Here is a 12,248-nt window from a genome sequence, read left to right as displayed (position 1 = left end):
CCGGAGATGGAGAAGTGACAATCACTAGTGAGCATTTGAGTCTTGGTGACTCAAGGGGGAGCGACATTCTTGTGTGGATGCTCCAACGAGGATTAGTGGAGAGCGCCAACTTTTCAATACCTCGGAAAAAACTCGGTGTCTCCTTTCCCTACTCTTGTTACATTCCGCATTTTGCTTCTAGCATTTTCTTCATGCAAGTTTCAATTCCACACTTTACTTATGTTCTATATGCTTGCATGTTTTTACTTATCATTCTAGCTTGCTAGGTCGTCTAGTTGTTTTTATTCATTATAGGCTAAGGTTGCTCTTTGTCCTAGAATTCGGTAGTTGGTTTAAGTTTTTATTAGTGCCCTATTCACCCCTCTCTAGGGCCTTTAGATCCTTTCAACGGCTAGGTGTTACCTGGAGAGCAATCAAGCTTGTGGAGTGTTATGGGAAGTTTGTGAAGGTCATCCTCACCTCCGTAAGGGAGAGGAACACTTGATTAAGCCCAAAATCGATATTTGTGGTCGCTTAATGAGGAATAGGGTTGAAAGAGATCCGACTCTTTGTGAGTACCTCAATGGATATGTAGGATCATTGGATCTGAACTTTGGAAAATATATTCGTGTCTCCTTTGCTTTCTCGAGTTCATGCCTGTTCTAGTTGGTATTTTGGGCGATTTGCCTCGATCTATGTGTTTTTTGAGTTTTTGGCTGCAAGTATTTGGTGGAAAAGCATCTAGAAAACCTTTGGAACATGTGATAACATTTAGAACCAACTAAACTTACATATATGTTCGTAGTTTTTAATTTTGTGTTCCATCCGGATTATCTGGGTTAAGCTTGAAACTTCTGGAACCCGGAAGTTCCAGATTGAACCCGGAGTATCCGAATTCTGTTAATCCACTGAAAAGTTTTATTTTTCAAGAAACTCTTATTCACCCCCTTCTAGGTGGCATCTAATACATTCATGTCCCGGATCGAAATCCTCTGACTTTGGACAGGTAAAGTCACGTAGGAACGGTGATTTGTGAAGTCATGTACTATGCTATTTTCCTGTATCACATGGTATATAATGTGTATATTAAATACAATGATATTGCATGCGGACTTATATTAGTTTTATAATACAATGCTATAATTCAGCTATTTCGGAGGTTGTGACGACTTGCATAATTCTTAGAGGCAGCAGCTATATGTATCGTTTGAGATACTTAAAACAGATACAAGATGTATCCATATTGAACTAGGGTTTTAGGTCCTAGGGGAACTATTTGACACTAAGTGAGATGGTGAAAACTTTCTTCTCCCTTGAAACTTAATTTTCAATTAGTCGACATGTTTGGACACTGTAGCATTTATAAAGCATAGTATTTGAAAACCACCGTATTCCAGAGCCAACGGAGAAAACTACGGTTTTAACCAACAAAATCCCATGTAACCAAACAGTTAAAATTAGTTGAGAACGTAGTATTTACAATTACCATAGTCCTATCTAAAAACTAAAAAAATTCTGTGTATCCAAACAGGACCTAAATGCCCCCGTAGCTTAGACATAGGATGCAATTGAATGCCAAAAATTTGACCATCACAATTGACAAAACGAATCCTGGCCGTCCATCTGAGCTAAAACCCCACCGACGCCAGGAGGTGGGCAGCGCGAGAGGATGCTGCGCTGCGCGTACACGCAGCGGCGGTGGGCGCACCGCCGCGGCGGCTTCGTGACCGGCGGCACCGGCTGGTCCAAGCCGCCGCCGCGGGGTCTCGGCCCCGCTTCGGGCGCTGGCGCGAAGAAGTCGGAATGGTGGGCGGTGGACGGGGAGATGCACGAGATTGGGGACGGCGTGCCGCACCGCGAGCGCTTCGCCATCCCGCGGGATAACCTCCCCAACCGCCGCCGCAAGCAGATGCGGGAGCAGTTCATGCGACGCACGCGCCTCGTCCTCAAGGACTCGGTAAGACCCGCGACCGAGGCTCCTGTGCTCCTCACTTCCCCCCATGCTAGGATTGCCGCCCTTGCCTCTTAAACCCTAGAACTTGTTCTTTTTTAGTTGTTTGTCTAGTAGTTGAGTAGTTAGCTCGGAACGGGATGAATTCGTTCTAGCAGAACAGGAATTTGATGAATCGTGAGTCGAGGGTATCCAGTCGAAATGGGTTCTATTGGGATTTACGCTTAGTGTCTTCGTTTGTTTTAGCTTGGATAGAACTGGATTACCCTATTTATTTCCTGAAGGGGTTCGAGTGAAATTTACTATTTTTCAGACTGGCTCCTTATTTGTTTCTGAAGGATTTGTTGAGTTACAACGGAAATGAATTATGCTGGTGTGCTTGCATTTCATGAAAGAAATCGATCGCATTGAGTATCCATTGTGAATTTACAGTTTAGGATAAACCCTGTCAGTTCAGAATAAACTGAATTAGTTACATCCTTATTATTTGAGATGACGGGACTGTGCTGGCAAGCATTATACAGAAGTTCAGAATCATAGGGTACGCCAATTTTTGTGGCGTATGAACTATGTTGGACAATTGGGCGACACGAGTTGAATTGTAGAATGAAATTCACATCATGTGTTTCAATATCAAGACTCAAGAGATATTATCCATCAGTCCAACAAGAAATCGTAGAAAATCTTCTGCAAATTAATATGTTGGATAATTAGAGAAACACGATATGAGTTTTAGAATGAAATAAGCATTATGTGTTTCAATATCAATAAACAGTATCTATTTTGTCCCACAAGAAATCATATAAACTCTGCAGTAAATTTACTTGTATTTTACTTTGCCCTTGATTGTTAGAAAGGATTAACTTGTAAGAGTCTTAGTTACTTCATAAAAATCCTATGATAAGTGCATGCTTTATATAAGGGACAGTGCATAGTGAAAACTGAAGAATATGTTGTGGTTAAGAATTGTGTGATAAGTGCATGCTTTAGAGATGGAAAATCAAGTTGAAACATTAGCTGCTTTGTTCCAAGGCTAGGCTTAATTGATTTTGGTGTGGTATAAGCCCCAAATTGTTGCTCTTTGTGGGAGTCATTAAATGTTTTTAGGCCTTTCTCCTTTGGGTCTTGCAGGTGCCACTTTATCAGCACAATTTTTCTAACTTGTTTTAGGCATGCCACACCCTTAGACTGCTCATTACCAATGACATTAAAAAACTTAGGTGAGGCAACTGTTAGTTGTAAACCAGATGAACCATTGTACTGCAAATAGTTCATGTTTTTTAGAGTCATGTCATGTTGTTATCCCCCTTTGTGAGACCAGCTATTTGTTGGGAATCCGTCGTTTCTATTACTATACGTATGTCTTTTTCCTCAACAATGTAGGCATACCTACCTATCCGCAAATATTTCGTCATTCGGATCTTGTACCCATTGTAGTCCAACATTCTCTTTTCATTTCCTAGTTCCTTAGTCCTTCGGATTGTACCTCTTACATTTATTTATTTATTTTGTTTGGCATGCTTCTGTTGTTTCCTTGCAGTCCACTGTATTCAGGATCTTAATTAACTATAGAAGTGAGATAACTAATGTGAGGAATGAACTGGATGAAGCGGAAAAGGAAAATCTTTCTTTGCTTATCCAGTTATCTTCCATTAATAAAAATGATATGTCAGAGATAAAGGGAGAAAGTATCCTTGGTCTTCCGTGCATGATCTAGGACTTCTTTAGTGGACTTCTTGAGTTTGAGTTGATCTTGTATAGGCATTGTTAGCTTCAGATATTTGTAGATATGAGGTGGAGAAATGACGTCCACAACTGATTTCACCATCTAGGAATCGGAGGAGAGGAGAATTAGAGGGGAGAGTTTACTTTGTTTTGTAGGCTCTGAGTAGATTTCAGATATCACCATGTTCTTTCATGCTAGGAGCCTGACCGATGAGCACCACAAATTGACAGGAACACGAAATTTTCTGCAAAAAGTATATGGAACTATACCAAGAGCTTAGAGAGAACTGGGAAAGGTTGTACTGGGATGAAGGTTATTCCAAAAAGATTGCTGAAGATCATGCTAATTATGACTCAGCTGAAGAAGATGATCTGGACTTCTCACCAAACAGGTAGTAAACCCTCAATAATGTGGTTATGTTTTCCTTGTTTAATGTTTAGTTTAATTGGTTATTTTTTGACAGTATAAACGTGATTAACATGATTTCATTTTCTCTGTAACCTCTCGATTATATCTAGTAGAACTGTTCCCTCTCCATTGGTAATTTGATTGTTGCAATTTATAAATCTTTATGAATATTTTTAACTGGTTGCACATCTGTTTGGGTTATGCTGTATGAACAAATTAGTGTCAGGAGTATATTAAATCCTCGTTCTAGATATGGTCTCATTCATGTTTTTGTATTGCAGCAGGAGAAGGCGTCCCAATGTAGAACCAAACAAGGTGTGTTCTCTTTGTAGTACTGATACATCTCACATATCATTTCTGTATGCTAAGGGGCTTTCATATTGTATTATGGACTAAATGTGCTTGTGCTGTGGGCTCGTGTCAAATCCTTTGCATACTGTTAATCGTTTATATGAAGCTGATAGAACTGTAGAATAATACTAAGGGCCAATTTGTGGTTGCGTTACTATGCTTTAAAACTTATGTGAAAAATCAGTTGTGAAATACTTGGCACCCCATTTGGTAAATCAGACTATAGTTTAACAACTAATGTTATCCAATAGTTGACCCTTCTCTATTTTCTCTCACTTGGCTATTTTATTTAACAGCTACTCTCATACTCGTAATGCAACAGATCTTTGCATCACAGTTTAGGGGGAAAAACTGGTACATAATACTAAAATTATCTAAAAGAGGTTCCACCAAATGATATTATTGTAATCCACTACAATGCTGAGCAGCGCCTAAGTAATATTTCTAATGCAATTATCTGAGACATTGTTTATTGTGTCAAACATCAGTTAACTAATGCTTGGCATTAACTCCAGTTAAGACTCTTGTCTCTATTCCATGAGTTTCTAGATCAACTACTGATCAGGGTATGTAGAATCAGAGTAGGTAGTTTACCTATCAAGGGCTACTCAAGGTAGGAATTCGCCATAAACTCTTTAATTTTGTACTTTGCTCCATGTTTGGTAATAGAGAGAAGGTACTGAGAAGGAAACATCATTTGTGTTCTATCTATTGGTTCCGAGTCTTGACTATCTATTAAGGGTTTTTAGTCTTGCTGCAAGAAAGTTGCACCTTCCCAGATGTTAATTGTAAAATCGTTTGCTATTGCTTCCACTCCAGCATGATTTTAAACAAAAAATGTAGTCAACTTCCCTTGGTGTTTTTTGGTACATAGCACTATTTGTAACTGGGGCACGGGCTTGACCATACCAACAGACATGTGGGCATGCATCTTCCTGAATATGAGGAAAGTTACCGGGGTGTTCTGAAGTCGAGTTAGTATTAGCATGTACACGTTGAAGCAGCAACCTTTGGCATACCGAGTAAATTGATATTAAAATTGTGCAGGATGTTGTACTTTCATTTGAAATTTATAGTTCTACACTTCTACTACCTGAACTGGATCACTATTTATCTTCAATTGTCTAATGTCATATCTGTTGGCTTTTGCTGCATCAGTAATTACATTTGATAACAGCACTAGATTAATCAGCTAGTTACTAGGAACTATCAGAAGTGTTGTCAGTAATTAGTTTGTATTGCAGGACCTTGGTTTCGGGGCGAACAAACAAGGTGAAACATGGGAAAGGGTTACTCAAATTCGTGACAAGTTTGAATATGACAGAGAAAGGAGAATGAGAGAACGAGGTAAGCTCATGTTTGTTGGTGGCTTGTTGCTGGATTTGTTAAATGATGTTAGGCATTTCTGCTGTTGTCGTTAGTTAAATGTGTATGATTCACAGCTAGTCGTTCCTTTGTCAACCTGGCAAAATGCATGGTGGTAGATAGTTTTGCATACGAAGATTTGTTGGTGATGGTTCCACTGAGCCTTTGTATGTTGCTTGTAGATGATTGACATTTCTCATCTATTGTCTCCTGTGATGCAGCATTTGCTCCCATGAATATGGAGAACAATTTTGGCCGGCATGACACAAAATTCAGGAGCCAAGATGATTCAAGTTTTGCATCGGCAAACATGGAAGACGATTTTGGTTCGCATGGTCCAACTTTAAGAAATCGTTCTGATCGAAGTTCTCAATATGACTCAACTTTCAGAAACCGGCGTGATTCAGATGTCCAAAATGAACCAAGATTAAGAAATGACCGTTATCCAAATTTCCGAAACCAACGTGACACAAGACACCAGACATTTGATGACTAGAGGATCTTATCGTGGATCTTGCCGAGAGCAAAGTGGCTGTTTTTTTCGCTGGCATCGTTAAGCATGCTAATTTCGTTGTTTTTTGTTGTGAGATGTAGCAATTTATTCTTGCTTCGCAACAAAAAGGGAAAAATATCTTCTTTTGTAATATACAATGGTTGCTCAGCCTAAACAGAGATCTATAGCATTTACAAGCAATAGCCTTTTGAATATGATGTGCTGGCACATGCTGCTTTGTTCTACTCTTCTGGCCTGTAGGGGTCAGGATAATTTGGATTGGGCATGCTCGTAGCCCTGTTGGGGATAACTCTTTTTTGAATCTTCCACTCACTAGAGATACAAGTCAAACCTGCATCCTTAGTGTTATACTAAAATGCATTTTAGTATAACATTAAACAGGCTGTTGCTGAACTGTTAAAAGTAGAAACGACATGAGGTTAACTTCCTATCCAGCAGGCCCTCAAACAAGGCTGGAACTTGCACAGCAGCGTCCTATCTTATGGCTGTGTGGATTGCTTCTAACATCGCGTTTCGTCTGAACGATTTCGGTGCAAGATTGCTCCAGAATTCTTTGTCCAACTCAAGCAATTAGATTTCTTCCAGCTCACTAATTTTGTTTTTCAAACCGAATTCTCCAAGCTGGACTTGTTTAGGTCAACAAAAGTATCATCGTAATTTTCCATAAAAAGAAGTATTTTTTTAATGTGATGAGAATATTGTAATAGCTGCTGGTGCTATTTAAAACCCATAAACACCTCATTAGTCACCTGGGTTTTCAAATTGCTCTCCCATATCTCATTTTTGTTTACTTTGATTCCATAAGTCAGGTTACCACGTAACTACACAAAAAATGACACACTTTTGGTCCATTTTTCATGGATTCATTATGTCTGGAACTTGTTTCAATTATTTGAACACTCACTTTAAGACTTCAACACTTGTTTCGGTAACTTATGTGATTTGATATTTGCAACACATGACTTTAGTGAAACTCTTAGATGCCCAGATTGTGCACTAGTATCAAAATCACTCAACAAATAAAAAAAAAGGTTGAAATCATTTAAATGAGTAACCATAAATAGCTCTAACATGAGTTGGTGAGGGTGTTTATATATTATACTCCCTCCAGTCCAAAATAAATGTCGTTTTGAGTTATTTGTAGTCAACTGTTCTAAACTTTGTCTACAAATTACTTTTTATGTATTGTGTTTGGATGCTTGAAAATGATATGGGTAGATTTATTTCGAAAAGTACTTTCATAATAGTATACTTTTACTATGTATTAATATATTACAACATAAATTAGTAATTAAAGTTGTATTTTAGGGACTATGTCAATATCTAAAATGATACTTATTTGGGACTGAAGGGAGTAATTTCAATAAAAGGGGTCAAAATAAACGAAATTAGTTGAGTTACAGAGCCCAGCTCAACAACAAGGCCTAGCCCAACACAACTGACCAGCCCATCCAAAGGTCCAGATGACGAGCCCACCCAATCGTGCAGTCCAGAATCTCCAGATCAAGCTATAAAACAACCACCACGCGCTCCGCGCAAAACCCTCCCGGCTCAGCCTCGTCCACCCAGCGCCGCCGCTTCCTTCTAGGGCTCGCTCCTCTTTCCTCCCCTCCTCCGCCTCCGAGCCCGAGCAAGACCTCCAAGATGGTACGTTCCGATCGTTCCCTCTCCCATCTCTCCGAGATCCGTTCGTCGCCGGCGTCTGCTTTCTTGAATCCTGACTCCTGGGGTTGTCTGTGTCCTCTCTTGGTGGTGCGCAGGTGCTCCAGAACGACATCGACCTGCTTAACCCGCCGGCGGAGCTCGAGAAGCTCAAGCACAAGAAGAAGCGCCTCGTCCAGTCCCCCAACTCTTTCTTCATGGTACGAGCCCCAAATTTCTTATCCTCGGCATTCTCTTTTATGTGGCAAGGATTTTTTGCCACCCTTTTTTGTTCATGTTCTAATTGTGAATCTGTTGTGTTGCAGGACGTCAAATGCCAGGGATGCTTCAACATGTAATTTTTCTCGACCTTTCATCCCCTCCTTTTGTTGTTTCCGACATCCGTTAATCGTAGATGAATGATTATAGTGTAGAATGAAATCTCACCTGATGCATTCAATTGTGTTATTGGGAAGCCCTTTTGTTCTGAGATATATAGTATGTATTGGCAAATCGTTTTCCCCAGTGTAGAGTTGCACCCTTGCACCAAAGTGAGATTATCCGGAATCTGGTTGGAGCAGCCAAATCAGTCTGTTTATTCATCCTGTAGGCTTGGCCATTTTATGGGTCTCAATTTGGGATTTGCCATTGTTAGTCGTGATCTTTTTTGTGTTGGTGCCTATAAATTAATGAGTCATTCTTAGCCTGCAAGAAGATTATGCATAACTTAAGGGGGGTTATTGGATTGCAATGATTCTAAATTGGCAACAGTGTAATTGGTTTAAAAACAGTTTTTCCTATAGTTTCCGGGTCCTTTGCCGGAAGCTGACAATTGCCCTTTATTGGTCCATTTCTAGTTGCACGATTTTTCTTTCAGACTTCAACAGTTTTGAGCCTCCAATGTAGTCTAGTAAAAAATAACAAAAGAAACAGCTTATTAGCACAAACTCAACATGATTGATTGCACCTATCGTACTGCTTGTTGATATTCTATAGTGGCATGTTTCTATAATTCTGTTCAGTATTTGAGAAAAGTGGCGGTGGATCTCTATACATTGTGTAATCTAAATGCCCAAGGCTGAATTCTGTAAGAATCTCTTGCATCCAAACATACATTACATTTTAGCTTAGCTTGTAATGTATAGTGATAGTGTGGTACCGTTGCAGCTTGCATGACCAAATTAGTAGGATAGTGACATCAATGTAACATAATGCTTTTTTGGCATCGTATTTTGCTAAATGTGGTGTAAGCCTTGTTTTAGAAGTTGCTTGTATGTGCTTCATTGCTTGCCAGTCTCATGGTTTAAATGCGGGTTTTGCAGAACCACTGTTTTCAGTCACTCCCAGACTGTTGTTGTGTGCCCGGGCTGCCAAACTGTCCTCTGCCAGCCCACAGGAGGAAAGGCCAGGCTCACGGAGGGCTGCTCCTTCCGTCGGAAGGGTGACTAGAGCAGAATCTGGAAGGGGATGTTTGTACTGGCCAAGTGTTTCACTTTCCAGTAGTCTTCAAAATTTTGCACTATGTGAAACATTAGGGTCTTGAAACTGCTGCTTAGCTAAGGCTTTCCCTATCTGTTTCAGTGCTATGTATCGGATGCTACTCAATGTTGCGTTTGGTTTGTCTAATTAATTAGCTGGGGCTGTTTTGGATTGTGATGAACTAAATTGGTGGTTAATATCAATGGTGAAATCTTTGAATTATACTCTGGAGTTAAAGGTATTTGTTGACATCTTCGAATGGTTTATGTTTATTTGGGCCTTCATTTTCGTCTATGATACTGGGTGAATTAGGTTCCCTGCCTGATCATGCGTTCTTAACCTCATTTTGCAAGAACACCAATCGTCATCTCCAGTACTTTGCAAACGGTTGCCGTGAATCAGGTCTTTCCAGCTTCCATTATTTCGAGATGCTAAGAATCTTGCAGTACAGGTTTGTGTCAAAAAATGTATTTTACAAGAACACATTTGTTTGTGCCGAGCTAATCAAATGTATTTTGCAAAGTGTGTATAAGAGAGTCCTTTTCACGGATGAGAAGAGATTTTCGTTTTCTTTATTGTTTTAACGGTTTTCTTTACTTCGTGACTCCTAATGTCGTTCCTTTCGAAATTGTCGGAGATGAGATAAAATAAAAAGAATAAGAATAAAAGAGAAATTACGAAGAGAACAAAATGAAATGAATAAGGTTAGGGATGATCCTAGGATCAGGATTTGGTTAGTGTACGTGGTCATCTAACCTTGTATGTTTGCAAGAACACTACCTTGTATTCTACATGTATTTTGCATGGAACACTACCTTGTTCGTTACGTTCGGTTAGCTTGATGTTTGCTAAAACCAAAGATCGCATCAGTGTGCTTTTAAGGCTCGTGATTCGGAAGTTGGCAAGCGAGATCAATGAACATTGTTGTAGCTAGTTTTACTGACGATATCTCAGTTTTCTTGTTGATGCTCGTTGAAGCGAACTCTGATTTATAAACTCTGCAGTCCCCATGTCGAACTTACATTTCGGATTGATCTTCAAGAGAGTAGAGACCATAGGTTTGCCCTAAGTGGTTTACATTTTGGAATACCATCTTCTAGAGATTGTGCACAATTTGAATACTATATTTGTAAATGAAGCATAAAACGTAAGGGCCAGCTCTAACGATCATTACCAATATTATTGTACAATATTAGCCGCCAGACAATACCAAAGAAAATGGCAGCAACACACAAACAAGCAATCCCTTGGGGCTGGCAACTTGATCCATTCCGTGCGTGCTCCACGCCTAATGCACTGAGACGATTCACAAAGAAGACCCCAGGGGGAATCCGATCCCTTGCCTCGTCGACGGGAACATGGCGAAGAGGAAGCTCCCGGCGGCGCCGGCCGCCATGGGCACGGCCGCCAGCAGCTGCCTCATGGACGCGGACTCAACGGGGTAGAAGCACGCCACCACGTTGCGGTCCACCATGGCTACGGCCAGGAACACCACGAACGACAGCAGCCCGTGCATCAAGTCGCGCGCGGTCAGCCGGTACCTCTCGTCCCGCGGCGGCGGCGAGGTTGCCCCTTCGATGGGGAGCAGGCGGCCGCTGGGAGTGACGAAGCCGTACCGCACCGCGCCCGTCGCGGCGTCGCGGTAGCTGTCGGTGAGGCAGAGCAGGAAGCAGCAGAGCGCGCAGGCGCCGATGAGGCAGGCCGTGAGCGCGCGGTTGGCGGCGGTGCAGCTGCCGCCGGCCGTGAAGGACGGCGAGAGCACCTCGAAGGCCAGCACGGCGCCCGTGGGGAGGTGCTTGGCGAGGTCCGCCGTGCTGCTCAGCGCCTTGCCGAGCACGGTCGTCGTCGGTGCCGCAGCAGAGGCCCCGCCGTTGGCCGTGAGCAGAGGCGCTTGCGCCTGGGACTCGGCGTCGCCGGTTGGCTGGGATGCCATTGTTCCTGCCTGTCGAGTGAGTTAGCCCGGCCGGGATTACTTGCTTTGATGCGGCAGCTGAAGGCATGCGATGCACGTCGTTTTTAGGCATCGCGAATGGATCCTTGCTGCTCACGTAGAACCGGACTTGTGCTTGTAGTCATGCAGAAGCTACTTGGAACATTTCTGACGTGCGATTTGCGGCTAACTACCCTCTCAGCGACGCAAAGGAGCACGAGTCATTTTTCAACCATGCCAGTCTTTCTGCATCATCCTACAAGGGTTACCCATTCATCGAAGAAGGATGATGATTGGATGAAAAATAGCAAAACTGAAGTTTAAAAGATAGGTTGAGTAGCCAATTTGGTCCCTAAATTGTACCTGATGCTCAGTTTGGTCCTGACGTTCCAAATTATCGAAACAAGTACTCAAACTTGCCCATTTTGTTCAAACTTGTCCCAGAGCCCTTGTGAAGCACCACATGCAGAGAGCTAGTGTGCATTTTGCCCCGCTTCAATGCTTCAATATGTCATTAAGAAAAGAGAAAAAAGAAAACTATTTCATACATGCAGGTATTGGGTTATGTTAAGGATAAACTTTGACCACAGATTGCATTACCTGCCGCAGTTTGATTGAAAATTGTGGTTCGGTGGCCATGCATGTAAATTTCTCTCTCTCAATTTTTTTTGAACTCATTTCTTTCTCTTAGGTTCGGTGGCCATGCATGTAAATTTCTCTCTCTTATTTTTTTTAACTCAATTCTTTCTCTTATTTTCATACTGTGGTATTGGAGCAGGGGGAAAATGGTCATTTTCTACATAGATGTTGACTTACCGTGTACATGTGGAACCTCACGTCTAATCCAAGGAAGATTTTGAACCTTAGGACAAAATTTAGGGACCTACTTAACTTTAAAATATTA

At 41.5% G+C, this 12,248-nt stretch overlaps 3 protein-coding genes across 4 annotated transcripts; 2 read left to right on the top strand and 1 right to left on the bottom strand.

Moving 5' to 3' along the window:
* The first annotated feature begins 1,609 nt into the window (after positions 1 to 1,609).
* On the top strand, positions 1,610 to 6,488 carry LOC133922137 (uncharacterized). Of its 2 annotated transcripts, none has more exons than XM_062367333.1 (5): positions 1,610 to 1,936; positions 3,887 to 4,047; positions 4,349 to 4,379; positions 5,660 to 5,762; positions 6,002 to 6,488. In XM_062367333.1, exons 1-5 carry the CDS (start codon positions 1,649 to 1,651, stop codon positions 6,274 to 6,276), a joined length of 858 nt encoding a protein of 285 aa, XP_062223317.1. In that variant the 5' UTR covers positions 1,610 to 1,648; the 3' UTR covers positions 6,277 to 6,488. The 2 variants fall into 2 exon arrangements, with proteins under 2 accessions (XP_062223317.1, XP_062223316.1); XM_062367332.1 differs by having other exon boundaries at positions 1,612 to 1,936; positions 4,346 to 4,379.
* Positions 6,489 to 7,796: 1,308 nt separating this feature from the next.
* LOC133922136 (small ribosomal subunit protein eS27) lies at positions 7,797 to 9,636 on the top strand. The gene is made up of 4 exons (XM_062367331.1): positions 7,797 to 7,941; positions 8,055 to 8,156; positions 8,262 to 8,290; positions 9,258 to 9,636. Exons 1-4 carry the CDS (start codon positions 7,939 to 7,941, stop codon positions 9,382 to 9,384), a joined length of 261 nt encoding a protein of 86 aa, XP_062223315.1. The 5' UTR covers positions 7,797 to 7,938; the 3' UTR covers positions 9,385 to 9,636.
* A 780-nt stretch (positions 9,637 to 10,416) lies between these two features.
* On the bottom strand, positions 10,417 to 11,433 carry LOC133920554 (protein DMP6-like). The gene has a single exon (XM_062365164.1). The coding sequence runs from the start codon at positions 11,345 to 11,347 to the stop codon at positions 10,721 to 10,723; it is 627 nt and encodes a 208-aa protein (XP_062221148.1). The 5' UTR covers positions 11,348 to 11,433; the 3' UTR covers positions 10,417 to 10,720.
* Positions 11,434 to 12,248: the final 815 nt, after the last annotated feature.

Source organism: Phragmites australis, chromosome 6 (genome assembly GCF_958298935.1).
Source record: "Phragmites australis chromosome 6, lpPhrAust1.1, whole genome shotgun sequence".
In the NCBI taxonomy this organism is placed as follows: domain Eukaryota; kingdom Viridiplantae; phylum Streptophyta; class Magnoliopsida; order Poales; family Poaceae; genus Phragmites; species Phragmites australis.
Note: the sequence above shows the minus strand (reverse complement) of the source record. Positions and strands in the feature narration are given on the sequence as shown.